This window comes from Ursus americanus, chromosome 26 (genome assembly GCF_024610735.1).
Source record: "Ursus americanus isolate L20-20 chromosome 26, mUrsAme1.1.p, whole genome shotgun sequence".
Lineage (NCBI taxonomy): Eukaryota > Metazoa > Chordata > Mammalia > Carnivora > Ursidae > Ursus > Ursus americanus.
The window spans coordinates 4,953,283-4,975,989 of record NC_142152.1 but is presented as its reverse complement, the minus strand read 5'-3'; the positions used below and the strand labels follow the sequence as shown (position 1 = coordinate 4,975,989).

Genomic DNA, 22,707 nt, shown 5'->3' with positions numbered 1-22,707 from the left:
ATTAGACCACTGTCCTACAGATGATGTCCAGCTTTCAATAAAAAGTTGAGACAGATGAAAAAGAAAGAAAACATACCATCAATAGATAAAATAATAGAATTAGATCCAAGATGTCCCAGATGTTGGAATTATTAGAGAATTTAAAATAACTATGATTAATATGCTAAAGGCTGTAGTAGAAAAGATGGGCAACATGTATAATCAGATGGATAATTTCAGCACAGTGATGGAAACTACAAGAAAGAATAAAAAATGCTAGAAATTAAAAACACAGGAAGAGAGATAAAGAATACTTTTGATGGATTCATCAGTAGACTCAACACAGCTGAGGAAAGAATCAGTGAACGTGGAAGTCAACAGAAATTACCCAAACTGAAACACACACATACACACACAAAAGTGGTGGAAAAATTAAAAAACAGAATAGAGGGGCGCCTGGGTGGCACAGCGATTAAGCGTCTGCCTTCGGCTCAGGGCATGATCCCGGCGTTCTGGGATTGAGCCCCACGTCAGGCTCCTCCGCTATGAGCCTGCTTCTTCCTCTCCCACTCCCCCTGCTTGTGTTCCCTCTCTCACTGGCTGTCTCTGTCTCTGTCGAATAAATAAATAAAATCTTTAAAAAAAAAAACAAAAACAGAATAGAGCATCCAAGAGCTGGGGACAATATCAAATGATCTAATACACATGTAATTGTAATCCAAAAAGCTCAGAGAACACCAGCCAGGATAAATATGAAAAAGGTATCCCTAAAAGCTAGTAATGAAAATAAGAGAGAATCATAACAAATACTTGATCCAAAAGAAGGAAGATAAAGGAAAAAAGGAACAAAGAATAAATGGGACAGGGGTGCCTGGGTGGCTCAGTCGGTTAGGCTCTTGGTTTTGGCTCAGGTCATAATCTCATGACTCCTGGGACTGAGCCCCAAATTGGGCTCCCTGCTCAGCAGGGGGTCTGCTTGAAGAGTCTCTCCCTCCCCCTCCCTTCACCCCCCCCAAATAAATAAATCTTAAAAAAAAAAAATGGGACAAACAGAAAACAACTAGCAAGATGTTCAATTTAAACTCAAACTTAGCATTAATCATATTAAATATATAAATGGCCTAAAACACCAAATAAAATCAGCACATCTCAGAATGGAATTTGCAAAGCAATATCTAAGATAGGTAAAGATACATATGGGTTTAAAAGTAAAATAAGACATATTATGCAAATATTAAATCAAAAGAAAGTTGGGAGTGTCTAAATTAGTATCAAAGTAGATATCAATATAAGAAATAAACCAGAGATAAAGGGGGACTTTTCAAAATGATGAAGGCTTTATTTCATCACAAGGATATAATAACCCTAAATGTGTATGCACCTAATAATAGAGCTTCAAAAAACATGAAACCAAAACCAAGAGAACTACAAAAACAAATAAATCCACAATTACAGTTCGATATTTCATCTTCCTCAATGACTGATAGAATGAGTTTAGAGAAAATCAATATAAATACAGAATTTTAAATTGGAAGGGCAGAGCAGAAACAGGTAAAAGAAAAACAAAGATGAAATAAAGATAAATCAATTTGTGGGTGGAAGGCTGGTTCCTCTCAAACTGCATGAAATACAACCTCGGACTGGCTGAACTGGTGACCGTCCGATTGAAGATGAAGACAACCTAAGATGAGGCACTTGTGAGCCATTTAGACTGGAAGAGTTAATTAACAGAGTTATCAGTGTTGAGGTCTATAACCACCCCCCGCCCCCAAAAGAATTACTTGAGATACCTATTGAGGAAGATTCTCAGGCCACAGGCTCAGATCTGTTGCATCTAATCTCCAAGGACGAGATCTAAAAATGTACAGTTTTAACCATCTTCCCAGTGACTGTTAAGCTCAGTGAAATCTGCAAACTACTGGTCTAAGATAGGATGCCATTCCATAGGCAACAGAACCCAACAGAGGCGATTCAAAGGCTGAAATGTATTTCACTGCCCTCACCATACGGAAAGGTCTTCATTTTGTTCAGTGTCAGAGTCTACAAGAGGAATTAAGGGGCCTGCGATGTGATACTTCACTGTGATTCCCAGAACTCTTGGGGGGAATGGTGGTGGTAAGATTAAGCAGCTTTACGATGAACACACAGATGTATATATAGAAGGGTGAGGGAGAAGGGGAAAGGAAGAGTGAGGGACTACGTGTGTATGTATGTGTTATGTGTGTATACGGTCATCGAATGCAGGGTGAAGTAATTTTGGTCGAGCCATAGATTCACATTCTTCTTCTTCACAAATAAAACATGCCGACCACACACTTTTTAATTTCCAGAAGCTAGGCTTCTAGTTGAAGAGCCAATATATCAGCCTGGCTTAAATATAATGGCTAACATTTATTGAACCAGGTACTATGCTAAGTACTCTATGTGTATCTTAACAGAATCTGTAATAACCTTGTGAAGCAGGAATTATTATCCCCACTTATGAAGTTGAAACTGGACCATCAAGAGATTATAACTTGCCTAAACATAAGGCTATGAAAAATCAAGGACTCAAACTAAGGGAATTTGGCAACAAAGATCTCTTTTCTGAGCCCACTCAGTTTTATTGCCAGTGCTGGTAAGGGATGGCCGCTTCAAATCCCTGGGCTAAAAGATTCAGATCTGAAGCTAGATTTTGCACTAGGTGCCAGAACCTAGCTGCCATTCCTACCACTATTGCTTCAACTGCAGGTCAATTAAGAGGAATCGATTCTTCAAAGTTTTCATGTTGAGGTCTCCACTGTAAAAGGAATTATGGGTCATTTCTTTCTTGCCAACATGGCAAAAGACCAAGAACACTACTGGCTCTGCCTCAACTGAAAACTGGGCAGCCTTTTGAAAGCTGTAAAATTCTCTATTGTATCAAAAATCCCGGTAGCTGGTAGAGATGTTCTAAATGAGCTTTGGGGATGAAGTCGGTACCTCCCACAGCTGGTGACAGGATCTGCATACCAAAAAAAGGAGATGCTCAAGAACTTAGATTTCATGAGAAAGAACTCCCCGTTTCCCACAGGCAGCAGACACAGAATGGAATGGTCTCACCTGTGGTGCACAAACGAGGAAAACTGGAGAAATATAGCTCGTTCTGGGGCAAAAATCAGCCACAGTTTCTCACAGGGGCAGGCAACAGTTCACAAGGGTAGGTTCTAGGGCTGTGCCTAATCGAGAGTCAATTACCAAGAGTCAAGGCCAAAGAAAATACTGTGTCAGGAAAAGGACTGCAAATTGAAATAGGGGAGCTGAAAGCCAAGAATGTCAAGTGGGTTGTAAATTGGAAAGGACAGAAGGGGCAGGAAAATGGAGAAGTAGTAACAGCTAACTGTTATTTAGAACTTACTATTCATCATGAGAGGTTTCAAGATCTTATTGTAACACATTTACTACAACAATCCTAAGAGGTAGGTACTATTAACCATATTTTATAGAAGAAATTGAGGCACAGAGAATTTAAGTTGCCGGAAGTCACACAGACAGTATATGGCAGAGCTGGAAATCTGGCCCAGACAGTTGCCACCAGTGATCATTTACATTCATAAACATGAGACAGTGCTGCCACTCTTGAAAACCCAGTAAGAACTGAACTGGAAGTGGAAGAGATAAAACCGAAGACCTTAGGTGGGGTAAGAGTTGACTTCAAAACACATGAAGTAAACCAGGTCTACCCTTTATGTGAGACCGATCATATACTTTGATGGGTTTTAGATCTGTCCGTGAAAGCCAGAATACTGCCAGGCAATCAGAATTCCAAACAATTCAGTCCAGTATTCCAGTTATATTCCATATAACACTCGTTATATGTAAAGTACAGTAACACCTTTCTTGCCCACAAAAGAAGTGTAATATATAATGTAGTTTACACAAAATAACAGGCTAAATAGTAAATAAGTTAAAAATAAAAATAAACTATATCCAAAAATATATTCTAAAATATAAGGTCCCAACTTTTTTCTAGTAAAAGACAAAGAGCAGAACTATGGGTAGTGGTACTAATCTTAAATAAGAGTAAGAGTGGTTAGCTATACAATGAAAATGTCAAGCAAAGGCAAACATCTGTTCATAAAGGTTACAGACATGTATACCAGCCTCAGTGCTAACCATATAGTAAGGGTTCATTTTGGTAGTGGACAGCCAACATGGTAAAGTGAGTGCATTAAAAGTGCTTAAAGAGCCGTACTGTCCTTTGCTCAGTTTGAGCGACCCTCAACAATTTCTTTCAAGTCGACGCTCTCTCTCCAATGACTATCTTTTGATTCGCGGCAAAGATTTTGTTTTCTAAAGCATAAACAAACTTGGGGGTACTTAACATATCATAAAACAGATCAGATGTCAAAATGCAAGCTTTACTGAAGGTCTAGGTGGGTGAATCAGGTGGACAGGGGATACCCTGGGCCTACCTAGAAGCAATTCTATAGAATGAGAAGAAAAAAAATTAATTCAGTCAATACAATACTAACTGAAAGTTGATCACTGTAATAAATAGTAAAATAAAGGTGGAACTACATTTAGCTCTATCTCCAGGAAGGCTCAGAAGTAATTCTAACTAGGCTCCCTGTGCATCATCTAAAGTTACTGAGCAGCACATTCTATGGCATATGACCTAGAAGATTTATGTTTTGGCAAAGCCAATCCAGCTCTTTGTCCCGTATCACGTGTCTCAAGGACTTTCCTGCATCAATTTTCATGATGGTTCACTGAGAAGTGGCCAAAAGGGGAAACAGTAACATTAGAGAGATTTCCATTCACATAGTTAAAACTACCCTTCAACAAATAAAAGCTTAACGCTCAACTAATTTGGAAAAGATATCCATTCAGACAGAATTTACATTTCTCTAAGATTTCTAGATACCTGAGGTCTTGGGGTACAAAAGTTGCAATAGCAATGTAATTTCCAAAGGCTGGCCTGGCCCCAAAAGTCATTCAACAGATTTTATTTAAACACCCAAGTGCAATGATTATAAAGATTATCTGGATATAGCTTTAATGTAATAACATGTTAGAATAAATACTAATGAGTATATAAATTATTATGTATGGCAATCTGGCAAAATTAGAAAGCAGTACATAAAACACAATTACTTTTATATGATCATATCAATACTCCCACCATTTTTCTTTAGTTCTCTGGCACAGGCAATCTTGACAGTAAACCACGCGTAGCAATTTACACAACCTTGAATGTCACTTGTCCCCTAATCTTTCCACGATCTTAAATTTTACCTGTCCCCTAATCCTGGGGTATCAAAAAGTATCTATAGTATGCTTTTCATCCCATTAATCCACTCCTTTGTCAGTGATTCAAATCTTTTTGTGGGCAAAATTTCCCTTTACCAAAGCATATTCAAAAGAGTAGAATTGTAAGTTATATCTACTGGCTCTAAAAATCATGTTTTTCCTTGTTCTACTTTTTAACTGAGCTTTTAGAAATGTATTGTGGCAAAAAAGAAGAAAACTGGTATCTATACCCTTTATCAGTGTTGAAGTTTTTCTTGATAATATGTACAGTTTAAATTTTATCACACTCATGAAGATATAAAGGACTTAGATTGCCCAATAATCACGGATTCTAGAACTGTCTATCTCCCTACCTTCTCTGCCAATAATCATCTTAGGTTTCCTGTGAGTATATTCCCCATTTCCCTCTCTCCTTTCTATCCCCCTACTGTCCTCACCCAGGGTCCATAATCTCAGTGGATTCCACGACTAGAATATCCAGCTTTCCTCCCCTCCCCTCCCCTCAGATCAGAAAAGGATCACCTCTAGGGTTCCAGACATCAGATCTTAACAAAGCAGAAACTATAGAGCGTAATGTGGAGATAAGACCCAGGAAATAAGATTTGGAAGAAGGAACAGTACAAAAGGTCTCTTCCATGAAAAAATAGTAAAGGAGGAAAAAAAAAGAAGAGGGTTACAGATGGAGTAAAGTAAGACATACCAATTACTTTGAACGTTTATATAAAGCACTTGTACAACATGCATTATTACATTTGAGCCATATACAAACAAGGTGGATCAATAACTGATATGAAATCAGTTTTAAAGTAATGGTCCAATGTAAAGGGGAAGAAACGTCCTGAATGCCTTGATCAGATTGTGCCAAGTACTGCCCTCCATATATATCACTCAGTGTCATTCATATCTTCGTGCTCTTTCAATGGGTTGCTGAAATACGTAGTCTAAAGCAGGCTTGTCTAGAACAGGGTTCTCAGAAGACTTCTGCCAGGATTCTGGAAACCTGAGCAGCCAGGGTTCCAACGCTGCCCAAGGCTGCTTTCCCAAGGGCTAATGGGAGACAATGCAGTTAAAAAGAGATAGAAGAGACTAACACTTTTTCAGGCATGTCAATCCCCGGTCTCCATTCCCTATAGTTCTGCTTTACTGGAGGCAGAAACTGATCAGGAAAGACTGACTTCTCCCAGCTTGGACTCCATTACTTTCCCATGATGCCCTGTGCCTCATAAAGATTATTAATTATTAAGGTTAGTAACCCTTAAATGAAAAAGACCGAAGAGATGGTTACAGGTATGCCATGTTAATAAACACCATTTAATTTGGGTACTTGCAGAAAAAGCCCTTATTTTTCTACCTCATTTTGGTGGGAATATTATTTTTTCTTTAATATATCATGAAGACTGGTTAATTTTTAAAGTTTTTGAAAATGGTTTAGAATGATAATGCAAGTAGACCTCAAATATATCAGAAAGTGGGGGAGGGGGGAGAAACTACACATTCATATAAATATTTGGTCAGATCACTTTAGTCAATAAATGGAAATTACATACTCCCTAGTGTACAATGCACACATCACTGCCATAAGAACTGCTATGAGACTATTCATCAAATATCTCTATAATGCTCCCTATGCCTTTCTACCACTATTAGTAAATAGGGCCACTTTCTTGCTAATATTCTTTACAAACATTTTTTCACTTATGGTAAGGTACAGGCCAGTAACAACAAACACTGTACTTGATAATTTTGCACTGGTCAGCCTTATGAACTTTCATGTGAGTTTCTACAAGTAAGGATTATTGTTTTTTGAGATCCACACAGATATAGTTAACACCTAGCACTTTGTGCCAACCACCGTTCCAGGCATGTTATATATAGTAATTCTCAAAAGAAGCCTATGAGATGGCTACAAGCAGCTTAGGAAGAAGAGGGGGAGCAAGGGAGTTTACTTAGCCATTACTCAGCAATAATCAATTTTTATCTAAAATGTCTACATGCAGTAAGAAAAATAAACAGACAATAAAATGAAAATAAATTTCCTATAATATTTTTTCATAGGTAATAATATGGACTTCCTATCTATAAAAGACAAATTCTATTCCCCTTCTGATTCACATACCCCGAATTGGTTCAAATTTGGTCTGCTAGTAAGAGTTCAAAAGGAAGAGCAAATATAAATTACACCTTTCTTTTAGACTAAGCATAGCTAACTTATTGGCCTTGACACCCAGGTGCAGTGGGCTCAATTAGGTCACAAAAGCCTAAACCACCACTGAAATCCTACACCACCACTCTGTAGGAACTTTTTGAAGTTTGTCTTTCTTTCTTTCTTTCTTTCTTTCTTTCTTTCTTTCTTTCTTTCTTTCTTCTTTTCGTTTTTTGTTTTTTTTTTAAACTTTCATTGCCACCAAGCAGAAAGCTTCCAGAATTAAAAAAGTATATGAGAAGGAAGTCTAAAGCTGTAAAAGCTAAAGAGACCATACTGGGATTGAACCCTCACGAGACCATATGAAAACTTATATAATACAGAGAGACCTGAAGAACCAATCAGAGCAAAGTGATATGGGATTTTGTAAGAAGTGGTCAGTTAGGGACAATAAGCAGCATTGTGTTTCCATTGTAGTTCATATGAAGGCCTGGGACACCCACAGGATTGTATATTGCAGAAAACTATTTAGAAAATGCTAAAATGGAGTGAAAATAGGTGTTGCTGTTATTCTAGTTAACAAAAATTAATTTATAAGTTATAATTGGTCTACTGGCTACCTGCTTTTGAAAAGGAGATTCGAGAAGGCTAAGTCCACACTCCCTTTCAGGTTAACTTCTGTAGGCCTTCACGGTTTCTCTCTTGGTTTAGGATACTACCATTCTAACGATATACCCCAACTCTCCAATTCAACCTTTGTGTTGTCACTAATCACCTAAATAATAGAGAACCTTCAATTGTTTGGTTTAATACTCACAGGATATAGTCCAAAGTCCTTAGCACGGCATATCTACTCTTGTTCCTTCCCTAGCTACTCTCCAAATGCACCATTCAACGACAGGTACCCTTCACAATCTCCTCCTGTCCTTGACCAAACACTTCTGGCTCTGTGGTGGTCAAATCCCAAGCCTACCCTATGTGTCGTGGCCCCTGCAGGTGCAGCCTTAATTTCTTCAAAATGCCATGCAATTTCATGTTTCTGTGTCTTTGTATATGTTACCCCATCTGACTGAAATGCCTTTCCCTGCGTCTCCCCATTTTCTTTTTCTTGATTAAATTCATCCTTTAGGATTCAGTCTTACATTATCTGGCAAGCTTTCCTGATACCCTCACCCTTGGGTCGTGTGTCAGTTGCTCTCTGGACACCACACCTATTCCCCCAGCAGGCTCTAAAATGCTTCACCACTTTCTAGCTGAGTAACCTTGGACAAGTTCATTAATTTTACTGAGCCTATTTCTTCATAAACAGAATGTTAGCATTAATTTGATATCACTATGAAATAATGCGAAAAATTATTTTATAAACAGCAAAGCACTATGCAAGCATTAACAATTTTACCATAGAGAGCCTAGGTGGCTCAATCGTTTAAGCATCTGCCTTTGGCTCAGGTCATGACCCCAGGGTCCTGGGATCGTCATATTGGGCTACCTGCTCAGCGGGAAGTCTGCTTCTCCCTCTACCCTTCCCCCCTGCTCATGATCCCTCTCTCTCTCTCTCTAATAAATAAAATCTTAAAAAAAAAAAAAAAAAAGAGCCACAATTTTACCATAAACCAAAAGAGCACACAATATTCTAGGTGAATATACTTTAGTCGATTTAAGGGTATGGTTCATCCTTTGGTCTCCAGGCTCCTCTCCAAGAATGCCCTGCATTTTATCCAAATTTCCTGCTCCACTAAGTCCTTGTTTTTCTATATTCAAAGGAAAAAAATCTATACTGATGTGTAGCACATTTGAAGAAAACACTAAGTGGGAAACTCCTGAAGGGTAAGGATTGCCCTTTTCTCCACCTTTCCTAATGCCTTCATGAGATTACTATATTATGCACATACAAATACTTGGCAAAAATGAAAAAGCTGAATGAATAAATGAATGAGTGAATACAAGCATACCCTATCCTTAGTGAGCCTGTAATCAAAAGGAATGATGTGACAAATCCCATATGAATCTGGTCTTGTGAAAATGTTAATGCCTTCACTGTCATCCTTAAGTGTAGTAAGTTAAATTTTCTATGCTTATTTGATTTGATTTGACACACACTGTAATTGCTATCTTAGTGACTCATGCTTCACATGTTTTAACATTATCAGAATCACTCATGCAGTTCAATACCTATTAAGTATCTACTGCACTAGGCCCAATGAGAGTATTAAGATAAAGGTGGACTCTGCCCATAGATTGCTAAACATACAGAAAAGAAGCAAAGTCATCAATATATATTAATATAAGACAGAATACTGTAAAATGTATGGAAGACCTAAGGCTTGTGACAACCAATGAAGACAGATATCTGAGTTAAGGCACTAGGTCCATAAAAACTGAAACTATGTATTGCAAATTGCTGGTAGCCAATAGTTTCTGTCACAGTAGAATATATATTATATATTACATACGTAACACTTGCTTTTAACCCCATTTAATTACAAACTTGTGTTGCTGTCTAATTGAATAAGAACCTACGGTTAACACTTATAAATCACACGTGTGCCTAGCACAGTTTCAAGCCGGTTAGGTACATTATTTCATTTCACCTCCACAACAACACTACAAGGTAGATACAATTATCCCTATTTTATAGATGAGGAAACCAAGGCATAGGCCTTAGTAATTTTTCAAGGTTAAGAAGCAAACTGAGAATATGTAAACAAGAACGTAAGAGACAAAAAGGAGTATTCCACAGAGAGTGAGCGGACCCATTTGCCAGCAAAGCTTCATGCAGTGCTTTCCACGTCTCCCGAATGCACCAGGTGGAAACAACCTATCTCCTTTCCTTTCCCGCCTGGGATTAATGTTCTTTTCCATAACTGAACTGTTGATTCTCCTGCAGATCAGCTCAAACATTCCCAATTCAGAGGACAGGCTGTTCTTTAAATCATCGGCAGTTCAGGGTAAATGAGACCGAATCAGATCCCCAGGTGGACAAAGCTCAGGTAGGATCGCGAAATCAAACCTTCGGGCTGGGCATCCGTTCCTGGATTACCTCCAGGGGATGGCAGCAGCATCCAGCTCACCCAGGAAGCGCTACCCTCGCAGAATCTTCTCCTTCTGAACCACGGGAGGCTTGGATTTTGCCATCTGCTCGTTCATCCCTCACCTGCCGGCTCTGCGTGTCTAATCTCCACCCTGCTCCTACCAAACGGCAGGCCTCAAGCGCCTCGCTCTCCGCGGCGGTCAAGTCCCAAACCCACCCGGGAGCTCGTCCGCCCCAGAAGCAGCCCGTCCCGCTCCCTCCCCCGGCCGGCTACTCACGGTTCCAGTACACCGGGTAGCACTCTCCTTGGGTCACATCCACCTCGTAGAGGCCGCCCCGCACACACACCCGCTCGATGTTCACCAGCTCCTCCATCTCGGGCTCGTGCCCCGCAGCGCGCGGGCAGAAGCCGCAGACGCGGTCCTCGTCGTCGTCCTCCCCCGAGCTGGAGGCCGGGCCGCACACACGGTCGCCGTCCCGGTTCTCGGCCCGGGGTCGGCCACCGGTGGCCTGCAGCAGCGTTCGGAAGGCGAGCTCAATGCGGAGCGAGTCATAGCCGATGAAGGGCTTCCAGGTCTTCTTGTCCTCCTTGTAGAACCAGCGAACCTCCTCGGGGCCCAGCTCCGTCACCACCTCGTAGCGGTGCCTGGCGGCCGTTCCGCCAGACCGGGTGCGCTTCCTCTCCCCGAAACCCCCTCCCGCCGTCCCGCAGCCCCCGGCGCTCGACGGGACCAGCGGCGGTTGCGGCGGCGGGTGCAGCGACGAGGAGCTGCCGCCGCCGACGCTCTCGCCCTCGCTGTAGTAGCGCAGCGAGGAGCCTGACTCCGCCGAGCTGAAGTCGTAGTTCTCGTCACTGAGGCAGGAGTCCAGCGCCAGGTGGTGGTTGTGGTCCTCCGCGCCCGGCGCCAAGTGCAGCCCCGGCTCCCCGCGCAGCAGGGCCAGGGGCACCTCGCCGTCGCCCGGGTCCCCGCCGGGCAGGTGGTCGAAGCAGCAGACGCCGCCGCCGAACGCCGGCTCCGCATCGGAGCTCAGCTCCCAGGCTGCGCTGCCGCCGCCCCGGCCGTTATGTTCAGGGCTCCGCGGGGACCCGCGGCCCGGGTAATTCATGGTGTGGAGACGCCGCCGGCTGCCCGACCCCGCGCCGAGCAGCGGCCCCCAGCGCTTCCGCCACACATTCAACGCCGTCGCCCTCTCCACCGGTAGTTTTTAATCTTTCAAATCCCAACCGGGGCTGCGGAGGCAGCGGCGGTGGCTCCGCCCCCCCCAGGCCCGCGGCAGCCGCAGCCGTGTTCCACCGCCCGCCCCATTGTCGCGCAGCCCGACGTGGGCGGTGCTTGGCCCCGGCCCCGCCCCCGCCGGCCGCGCGCGCCGCCCCGGAAGCCCCTTATTCGCCCGGGCCTCGCGCAAACAGCCGGGTTCCTCTCTCTGGCCTCCCGGTGGTAGGTCAGCTCAGGGCAGCCGCAACTCAACAGATGCCTCAATTGCCTTCCGCCTCCACGCTCCACTCCCCGCACACCTGCCTCGGCCCGCGCCTTTCTAGGGGTCAGAGCCCAGATGAGAGGCTTTATCCCACTCATCCTTGTATTCTGGGTCATGAGCCCGAGGGCTTAAGCTACTGGAGAGGGCCCCAGGAAGTTGGGTTTCCCCTGACATTGCTTTTGTGACTTCAGGTCCTCATCTGAAGCTTCTCAGTCCCTCCATAGCTGTCAGACCGCACAAAGGCATTCCACCCCCTGCTTGCTATCCCAAATGTTGACGTCACCATTCCCTCTCGGAAAGCTGAGTCTAAACCTTACTTCAATAGATCACCTCCTATTGTTTATCTTTCAATACTTATTTCCAGTTTTCTCAACCTCATTGTAAGGCCCCTGATGGAGACCGAGTCCATAAGTCTCAACCCCACCCGCACAGTGGGTGCACAATGTTGATTATAATTGCCGGCAAGCGCAACCAGTTGTGATAGATTATTATATTGAAAGCCAGAAAACACTAGGTCCTAGACTTAGATAACCACAGGCAAGTCACTTCATCTCCTTGATCTTTTTGGTTTCCTCATCTGTAAGATGAAGTGATTATTGGACCAGATGATCTCTAAAGTGTCTTCCAGCCATGGAATTCTGTGGTCTTCACGGTTTCTTCCTGTTCTTTATGCATCTCTGATTCTGTAGCTCACTTTCTGGGATCAGGTTGAATGCTGAGCGGCCACTGTGTAGTTCTTTTATATTACAAAAAAAACTTTAATTTTTAAAGGTCATTTATTTATTTATTTGACACAGAGAGAGAGACGCCATCGAGAGAGGGAACACAAGCAGGGGGAGTGGGAGAGGAAGAAGCAGGCTCCCAGCGGGGCAGGGAGCCTGATGCAGGGCTCAATCCCAGGACCCTGGGATCACACCCTGTGCCGACGGCAGACGCTTAATGACTGAGCCACCCAGGTGCCCCCCCAAAACCTTTAATTTTATAAGTGCAACACCCTATGTTGAGAATCCAGAGAAAAATAATCTCTAACCTCAGTGTTCTCAATTCATGAGCAGACAGTCTACAGTTTCTTTTACTCCTCTTGTGGAGGAATCAGATCAGTGGGGCAGTTTTTCTTGCTCTATGATCTAACCTGTTAGAGATTAAGTCATAAAATAAAATATGGCTGTCTTTAGCTTGTGAAGTGCTATATGAATTTGAAAGAAAGGGCATTACTTCCTGTGTGCATACAAGATATGGAATAGTGCTAAAGTTAATGGCTTAGAAAGCAGAGCATGGGCTGGATTTTGTTCCTATTTGTGCCCTTGCCCAAATGATAATTTTATGTAGTGAACAACATGCCCAACTGGACACGGCAGCCCTGACTCAAAGCATCTAAGATTAGAGCCCTCATCTCCATTTATACCACTTTCTGAATACTTGCTTTCAGTTTCTTCTCCAGTCTTTCTATGACAACATGCAGAATATGAAGTCTGGTTATGAGCTTTGCTCTATTTACTACCCATGAAAGCATTTATTCTGCAGTGCTTTGATATACATGCCAGGCACCTCTGTTCTGGGTGTTAATATGAAAGGGAATGGGAGAGACTTAGTGCCTACTTTAAGGACCTTACACTCTAGTGGGAGATACAGACAAGTACACAGATACATTATAGTAGAGTGCGATAAGTACCATAAAGGGGATTCAAAATAAGGGGCATCATAACATTTAAAATATCTCTCTTTCTTCAGGTTTCTCGATGGAACATAGCCTACCTGTATAGTTCTTTTTTTTTTTTTAAGATTTTATTTATTTATTTGACAGAGAGAGACAGCCAGCGAGAGAGGGAACACAAGCAGGGGGAGTGGGAGAGGAAGAAGCAGGCTCCTAGCGGGGAAGCCTGATGTGGGGCTTGATCCCAAAACGTTGGGAAGGTAGACGCTTAACAACTGCGCCACCCAGGCGCCCCCCTACCTGTATAGTTCTGATCTGATTCTTTTAGACCAATGTTAACCTGTTAGGACAGTACAATTCCCATTAATGAATATTATTGTCTGTAAAAAATATCCTCTCTACCCTGTATTAGATGAATGTTTCTATCGTTTAAATGTTGCACTTTTTGCGTTATATATATATCCTCTTGTGGTCCATTGGATAAGGCCATGCTCTTTTAGGTAGTATGATCTTTCTTGAAGAAGCTCTTGATGCCCAAAGATGATGAATAAACCCCCCACAATCCAGTTGACAGGAGAAGGGAATCCCACATTCTCTTCTGATTTCACTGTCTTGGTTTAGACCTTGGCAAGGGGAGATGTCATTCAGTATTTCTGGGAGTCGAGATTGCTTCTGCCTCTTGGAAGTGAGCTGGAACTAGAAGGACAGACCCATGTAGCTGGCCCCAGGCTGACAGTGAGTAAAGATACTTGAAAATATAATATCTAATTTCATGTGACTATATGTGTTTATTTCTTTGTTATTCCTTAGCCATGTCAAGGCAAAGGCCAGGAAGTTGCTCTTCTCAACGTTCTTCTCTGCTTAAAAAAAATCATCCTTTATCTGATCCTTCCTGCTACTTCTCTCCTACTTTTGCTTTTTAAAGCATCTTTTTTAGGTCATAATATCCTGACAAGAGGGGGAAGGTTTCCTCTGTTGCAGTCCCCACTTGTTGGCACAGGTGTCAGGTGGCACTCCACATCATTATTGTATGCAATTGACAAAGCAGTATCTGAACATTCATGGTTGTATGTAAAGCATTACATACAATGTAATACAACAACAATACATTGTTGTATTTTAATCATTACACAAGACCAAGCCTCCTTCCCCTAAGCCAAATAAATATGATTGATTCACACTTCTGGCATTTGTGGATCCAGGCGGCTGCAATAACCCGTTGGATATGGAACCAAGCCTGAGGGAGTTCTGGTTGGCGTGGGAAAGTAAAAGAGGCAAAGCCAGGTGGTTTGTACTATTAAAGACTAAAGTACTTCTTCTGCACATCCTGCCATCCTCCCTTCCCCATTAGATATGACTGGGGCTATCTAACAACAATGACCATCTTTCACTCCCCATCTCTCAAAAGTTACATGGTGCAATTTTATGCCACCTTTCCCTTTTCTTCTTAAATTTTCCCTATCGTTCATTTTAACCCACTTTCACCTGTAAAAAATATTGAGCCATTAGGCCTTAGGCTATATAATTTATTCTGAACCAATAACCCACACCCACACTTGAAATGGCTTTGTCCATTGTATATTGATGAAAAATTTAGAATGGAGAAAGAGGGTGGTCATGTAACCATACCCCTGTTTGCTCTATCTCCTGTTTGATAAACCATCCGCTATATTTAAATTTTTATTGTACTTTTTATATTTAGGATCACTATCTAGTTTCTTAAAGGGAGAATGTCTTCGTCTGCTCATGCTATCATAACAAAATACCACAAGCTGGATAGCTTATAAACAATGTATTTCTCAGAGTTCTAGAGGCTGGGAAGTTCAAGATCACGGTGCTGGCAGATTTGGTATTTGGTGAGTTCTTGCTGGCTCATCTTTTCAGTCTTGCACAGTCATCTTTTCATTGGTTCTTCACATGTCAGAAGGGGCTAGGGAGCTCTGTGAGGCCTCTTTTATAAGGGCCCATCACCTTGGGGATTAGGATCTCAATATATGACATCTGGAGGATACACAAACATTCAGACCATGGCTGAGAACTTCTTTTTTTTTTTTTTTTGGGGTGAACAGATTAAAAGGAATGATAGCCTAGACTAAAGCAGGGAACATCCATTGAACATATATTAGATGTTAGCTAAGTTCCAGGCACTAGCTAGGCCCTACAGTGAAGCATTCACAGTCTAGAGGTATCTTTAAATAAACCCAGAATGCCAATTTTTTAGTTCCTATGAGGAATATAATAGTAATGCCAGAATGACCGCAGGAGTCATTCTTTCCCTAAAGACAGATCAATAGAGGAAGCCAAATTACAATAAAAAAATGTAGCTACATGAGCAGAAATAACATAGGAATATGTAATGAATAAAGTCATTCATCCTTCTATTTATTCATTCAACAAATATTTACTGTCTATTGCTATTTTGCTTATGGTTTGTTTTTGTTTTTATGTTAATTGAAGTCATACTTAAAATGTAGAATTATCAAATGCATTTACCTAAAGGTTTGTAAGGGGTCTGCCCTCAACGTTGTACCTACCAAAACCCCATAAAGTTTTTTTTTTATTCCTTCTGGAAATAAAGGTCAACGGCATTGAAGGTATATATTCAAATGAAACAGATTGCAGATCAGCACAATATTGATGCATTCTTAATGGAGGCAGCCACAAAATCCTCATTAGCTTGTTTATATCTGAAAGAGAAGATTTGGCTATATCCCTGTCCTTTCATTATAGAAAAGTGAGTTAGACTATAACCATAGACTATTGTGAGGTCCACATTATGCATCCACTGTAGATGCATTTGATGACTTTAGTGCTCCAGGATTCTTTCCTTTCTCACACCAGAGGTAAACCAAAAGTACATATTTATTTATTCACAAACTATATAGTATATAATTCATACAAAGTACATATATAGTATATAATTCATATCAGTTACTTTCTACAATAAGTAATTATCATCGTAAGTTTTGCTAGGACTTAGATGTAGCATATTGTATATGTGTAGTTTATTCTGATTTTCATATAAGAGGTGAGAAAGGAAAGGGAAAAGTAGCTATGTTTCAGTAGGGCTTTCCACTTATGCAACTCTGAGTAATTTGCTGAGTTTTTAAAGGACTGATTGGCAGAATCAATTCATTGCTTTTGCAACTGTTGCTTAAGATAGTGTGCTTATCCTTATATCATAAGTCAGCATTTCAAATGTCAATCAGTATATGATTACAGGCTCACAAGCCCACAAACCCCTTTCACGGCTTTCCCATTGCCTTTGGAACCGTACAAGATTGCCATTAGGGTAATATCATTAACAAATTAAAATGGGATGGTTAGAAAGCAAAGTTCTTCAGAAATTTAATGTTTTTTTTCAAGATTAAATAACCTATATTTTAAATATAAGAAATGAATAACAACCTCCTTGCATTTACAATTCATTCTTTCTTTACTTCTTCAGCTTAGAACTTCAAACTAATTCTTAATCATCAATGAGAGCTTCTAGTCCTTCATCTGATTATTCATATTATTGTACTTCTCAAGGTAGAAAATATAAACTTTGATAACTCATATTACCACTCTCAGGCTAGAAACTATAAATCTCTTCAGGTTCTCTTGAGAGGCACTTTGGAGATAATTTTTGAAGACATAGAGGGACAGTGTATTAGTTTCCTAGAGCTGCCATAACTATCTTTCCATAAACTGTGTGGCTTAAAGCAAAAGAATTTCATAGTTTCACAGTTTTGAATGCTGGCAGTCCAAAAATCAAGGTGTTGTTGAAATTGGTTCTTTCTGAAGACTCTGAGGAATGAACTGTTCCATGCCTCTCTCCTACGTTCTGATGGTTGCTGGCAATCTATGGTGTTCCCTGGTCTGTAGCTGTATTTTATGCCAGTCTCTGCCTCTGTCATCACATGGCCTTCTTCCTTGTGTGTCTTTATGTCTGACCTCTCCTCTTCTTATAAGAATACCAGTCATTGGATGTAGGACCACTCTAATCCAGTATGACTTTTTTTTCTTTTTTTTTAAATAGTCTCCACACCCAGAGTGGAGCCCAATGCAGGGCCTAAACTCACAACTGTGAGATGAGACCTGAGCTGAGATCAAGAGTCAGATGCCTAACTGACTGAGCCACAGAGGAGCCTCCAGTAGACCTCATCTTAATGAATTACACCTTCAAAGACTGTATTTCCAAGAAAGTCTACATTTTGAGGTTCCAGATGAAGAAGAATTTTGGGGGGGACACTATTCAATCCACTATAAACAGAGTGAATAAGCAGGCACGAGTGTTTATTTTTTATTTTTTAAATTTTTTAAAAAGATTTTATTTATTTTACAGAGAGAGAGACAGCCAGCGAGAGAGGGAACACAAGCAGGGGGAGTGGGAGAGGAAGAAGCAGGCTCCCAGGGAGGAGCCTGTTGCGGGGCTTGATCCCAGAACTCCGGGATCACGCCCTGAGCCGAAGGCAGAGCTTAAGCACTGAGCCACCCAGGCACCCCAAAGGCATTAGTGTTTAAACAGCTTTGTTAAACATGTAAACAATGACTAGATTAATCTTTACTGGAGAACTATTTTTTTTTAAGATTTTATTTATTTATTTGAGAGAGAGAGAGTGAGAGAAAACACAAGGGAGGGGGCAGAGAGAGGAAGAAACAGGCTCCCTGCTGAGCAAGGAGCCCAATGAGTGGCTCAGTCCCAGGACACTGAGATCATGGCCTGAGCAGAAAGCAGACACTTAACTGACTGAGCCCCCCCCCCCCCCCGCTATCCTGTGGTTTGATCTTATTTTTACATTAAAAACACAAATCTAGGGATGCCTGGGTGGCTCAGTTGGTTAAGCATCTGTCTGACTCTTGATTTCTGCTCAAGCTATGAGCTCAGGGGTCGTGGGATCAAGGCCTGCTGTGCTTCTTACTCAGTGGGGAGTCTGCTGGAGATTCTCTCTCTCTCCCTGTCCCTCTATCCCGCCCCTCCATACTCACTCTCATTCACAATCTCTTTCAAAGAAAAAAATAAATCTTAAAAAAACCCAGAAATTCACACTATACTGTACAAAATACATACGTGCATATGTATACATATATATTCACCTATGTATATGCAAATCATTGGTGATAATCTGAAAGAATAAGCTACAAATCACCCACATAGCTAGTCCTGGAAGGTGGTGAGGAAATGAAGTTAGACCTTAAGTTCTGTATTATTTGATCTTTATATAATGTGCATACATTTGTATGTTACTTGTATAATTAAATGACTTCTTTAAAAAGTAAAATCAGGGGCGCCTGGGTGGCACAGCGGTTGAGCGTCTGCCTTCAGCTCAGGGCGTGATCCCGGCGTTATGGGATCGAGCCCCACCTCAGGCTCCTCCGCTATGAGCCTGCTTCTTCCTCTCCCACTCCCCCTGCCTGTGTTCCTTCTCTCGCTGGCTGTCTCTATCTCTGTCAAATAAATAAATAAGAGTCTTAAAAAATAATAAAAAATAATAAAAAATAAAAAGTAAAATCAAATGGAGAATAATACGGTGTTGACCACTCCCACTGCCTTAGAGGTTCATCTATTCCAAGTAGCCTTCTCCTTGTATGACCATATCAATCTTGCTGACTCCCCGATTTGAATAAAATCACTATCTACAGGTGTCATAGAAATAGGTTGCAGACAGACCTAGGTTCAGTTCTCAGTCCTGTCAAAGACTAGCTATGCCAGCTTTTAGCTCAAATTCATCATCAGTTGGGAATAATGACAGTACTTGCCTCACTTTGTTGTGGTGAGGATTAGTTTAGAAAACATAAGATAATGTATATGACAGTCCTTGTGGAACCTCCCACGGTTGTCACCTGGCACCGCTGGTGGCAAACACATTGTGTAACAGAACACCTTCCAGTATTTCCAAAGGTTTCCTTTTATTTTTTTTTTCTCCTTTTCCCCTCTGGCTTTCGTTTTCTTTCTTCCTTTTTTTTTTTTTTTAAGATTTTATTCATTTATTCGACAGAGATAGAGACAGCCAGTGAGAGAGGGAACACAAGCAGGGGGAGTGAGAGAGGAAGAAGCAGGCTTATAGCGGAGGAGCCTGATGTGGGACTCGATCCCATAACGCCAGGATCACGCCCTGAGCTGAAGGCAGACGCTTAACCGCTGTGCCACCCAGGCGCCTTTTTTTTTTTTTTAAGATTTTTATTTATTTGACAGAGAGAGACACAGCGAGAGAGGGAACACAAGCAGGGGGAGTGGGAGAGGGAGAAGCAGGCTTCCCACCGAGCAGGGAGCCCCTTGCGGGGCTTGATCCCAGGACCCTGGGATCATGCCCTGAGCCAAAGGCAGATGCTTAATGACTGAGCTGCCCAGGCGCTCCTCTGGCTTTCTTTCTTTCCTTTTCTTTCTTTTCTTTCTTTTCTTTCTCTCTTTCCTTCCTTCCTTCCTTCCTTCCTTCCTTCCTTCCTTCCTTCCTTCCTTCCGTCTTTCTGTCTTTCTTTAAAGATTTTATTTATTTGAGAGAGAGGTATAGAGAGAGCATGAGCTGAGGGAGAGGCAGAAGCAGACTCCCCACCGAGCAGGGAGCCCCTTGCGGGGCTTGATCCCAGGACCCTGGGATCACCCAAGGTGGATGCTTAACCACTGAGCCACCCAGGTACCCCTACCCTCTGGCTTTCTTTTTATCTCTACATTTTATGAAGTAAAATTAGTGGTATTCAGCAGCTAAAGCACCTTATTTATTTACATTTCAGTTAGCTTTGTGATTCCTCAGTTACTTAAACTTGTTCCTCTCAGAACTCTTGGCCAATCCACACAGAGGTTAGGAGAAGGGAACTGGACTTCTCAGTCCTTAGAGGGTCTGTAATTACTTGTATCCTCTTCTCTGGAGCTGTTCTCAAGCCTTTTTGGCTCCTCTATCTTGGTGCAACTCCTAGGAGAGAACATAGACCTGAATTTAAGGTAACACAAAGTCCTTGTTGCAACTCTGCCCCTCTCCCCTTTAACACAGTTGGCCTTCTTACTAACAGCGGCACAGCCTGCGGGGCTAAAAACGAAAATTCAAGTACTCTTCCATGCACTTTAAAATCTTCTTTTGAGGAGTCCAGGGGCCTCTTAGATTCTTTGCTATCTATAAATTTCTGATCTCCTTCAAAGATCATGGAAACTGTGAGAGCCCTATTAGCACTAAATGAATTTTAAGGTAAGTGAAACTTTCTTGGAGTTGTTTGAAATGAAGACTTAGTAGTCTGAGTCAGAGGTGAAACATAGAATGCATTGTTATAATTCTGAGGGAGGAAAAGGATGCAAATGGAATTTTATTTTCAGTGGCATCTTTCAGCTCCTATAAATAATGGTCAGGCAATATTTTCCTACTTGTGAGATAAAGGACAATTGATATGACCTCTCTCTCTCAAGGGGTATCAGTTGTTAGGGGAAACTGACAAAAGATCAACTGCAATGAACACATACATATTGCATGCCTAGTAAGTATGAGCCAAGCATAGTATTAGAGACAGAACTTATAGCCCAGTGGGAAAATGGACAATTGGCAGATGTAAAGTTGAAAGGAGCCATGAGAAAGACCTGAACGGTACTGTTGCAGCACTCAGAGGGTTGCCCAATCCTCACGGATGGAGACTGTCACATAAGCCTGCCAGAAAAAGAGATGCCTAAAGCAGGATCTGAGAGGTGAGGAAAAGGTAGCTGAAAAGGAGAGTGGAGGTGGGCTGCAGAAGAATATTCCAGGCAGAAAGAATCATGTACACGCTGACCCAGGATCTGAAGAACTAGATAGAAGACAGAGAGTGGGGCAGGAGAGATAAGCACATACAGATTATTGGAAAAGCCAAATAATATAAAACCATAATTATGTAGATACTGCAGATGTCTAATGTATTTTGCAAAAAAAAAAAAAAAAGTGAGAAGTTATTTTATGAGAGCTTCTTTGAGAGGAAGACAATCCGTTGTACTCTAATAGCAGGCTTAAGTCCCTGGAATGATTGGAGACATGACCTTCCTTAAATCAATCCAGCTGTAAGCACTTTGATAGCTCCTGCTTCATCTGGCCCAGGGCCTTGCACGTAACTGCCACTCAGTCTATACTGCTGAACCAGGGTACTTCTAGGTATTTGTTTCATTTCGTGGTCTATCCTGATATTGTCATCATTCTCACATGGACCCACCAGGGGCCCATCCTCTGTAAGTCACTGCTCGGATTTTGATAGGAAAGGCATCGCAAAGCTCAATCTGCTTTAAAATAGTTCCTCAATAGGGGCACCTGGGTGGCTCAGTCGGTTAAGTGTCTGCCTTCAGCTCAGGTCATGATCCCGGGGTCCTGGGACGGAGCCCACATTGGGCTCCCTGCTCAGCAGGGAGTCTGCTTCTCCTGCTTTCTCTCCCCCTGTTTATGTTCTCTCTTTCAAATAAATACATAAAATCTTAAAAAAAAATGGTTCGTCAATAGGCCTGCCATGGTGGGTCTTTCCTTCCCAATGGGTCTCACATACACCCATAATTTGAGTTACGTAATGAAGGTAGGGGCGTGGTCTTCATACATTTGTCCTTAAAATGTGTGCAACTGGTATGCTTAGGCTTTTCATTAAGTGAAAATGAGGTCATAAGTTTTTAAAGCCCAAATTATTACTTGAGTCCCCACTGATTTGATTGCTAGTCAAATATTTCCAGATATTTCTTGTTGTTCCCCAGAGGATGGCTTATATCTGCTTATGGTCTGTTCTATATCATTCTATCCACCATATCCGTTTTCTCTTGCTCTGGCAACACTGTGTCCACCCCCGCACCATTTCTGGCCTCCAAAAAGCTTGAAGGAACCTACCTGTTGTCTTGCTAATGATGCTGTCTCCTCCTGAGATTGGTGGTAGCCTTCCTAAGGTACTGTCTTCTGACTGGCCCTAAGCCTCCACCATCTGGGTGCCTGTCAGAGCAGTGCCAAACTGAGTTGGGAGGAGAGGGGATCAGCCCTCTTTCCAGCTCTAAGCCATACCTTTCACCTGGAACCTAGAATACTATCGCTCTGCCCAAAGTCACTGAGCTTCCCCTTCAAACTTTCCCTTCAATATCAGAATAGTATGTGATCATCTAATATCTGTGGACAAGTTAACATACTAACAAGGTCAAGCACCTTAATAGATTTTCCCAAGAATAGTTACTAGTCTCTTCCAAAGGTG

General features: G+C 41.9%; 1 protein-coding gene across 4 annotated transcripts in view; it reads right to left on the bottom strand.

The window, feature by feature from the left end:
- The window catches only part of DDHD1 (DDHD domain containing 1), an 86,877-nt gene extending 75,171 nt beyond the window's left edge, over positions 1-11,706 (bottom strand). Inside the window, exon 1 of one of the 4 annotated variants that reach the window (XM_045810394.2) lies at positions 10,703-11,706. In XM_045810394.2, coding sequence (XP_045666350.1) covers positions 10,703-11,531 — 829 coding nt within the window. In that variant the 5' untranslated portion in view covers positions 11,532-11,706. The remainder of the gene's footprint in view (positions 1-10,702) is intronic. The other 3 variants (XM_045810393.2, XM_045810396.2, XM_045810395.2) reach the window with 3 other exon arrangements.
- Positions 11,707-22,707: the final 11,001 nt, after the last annotated feature.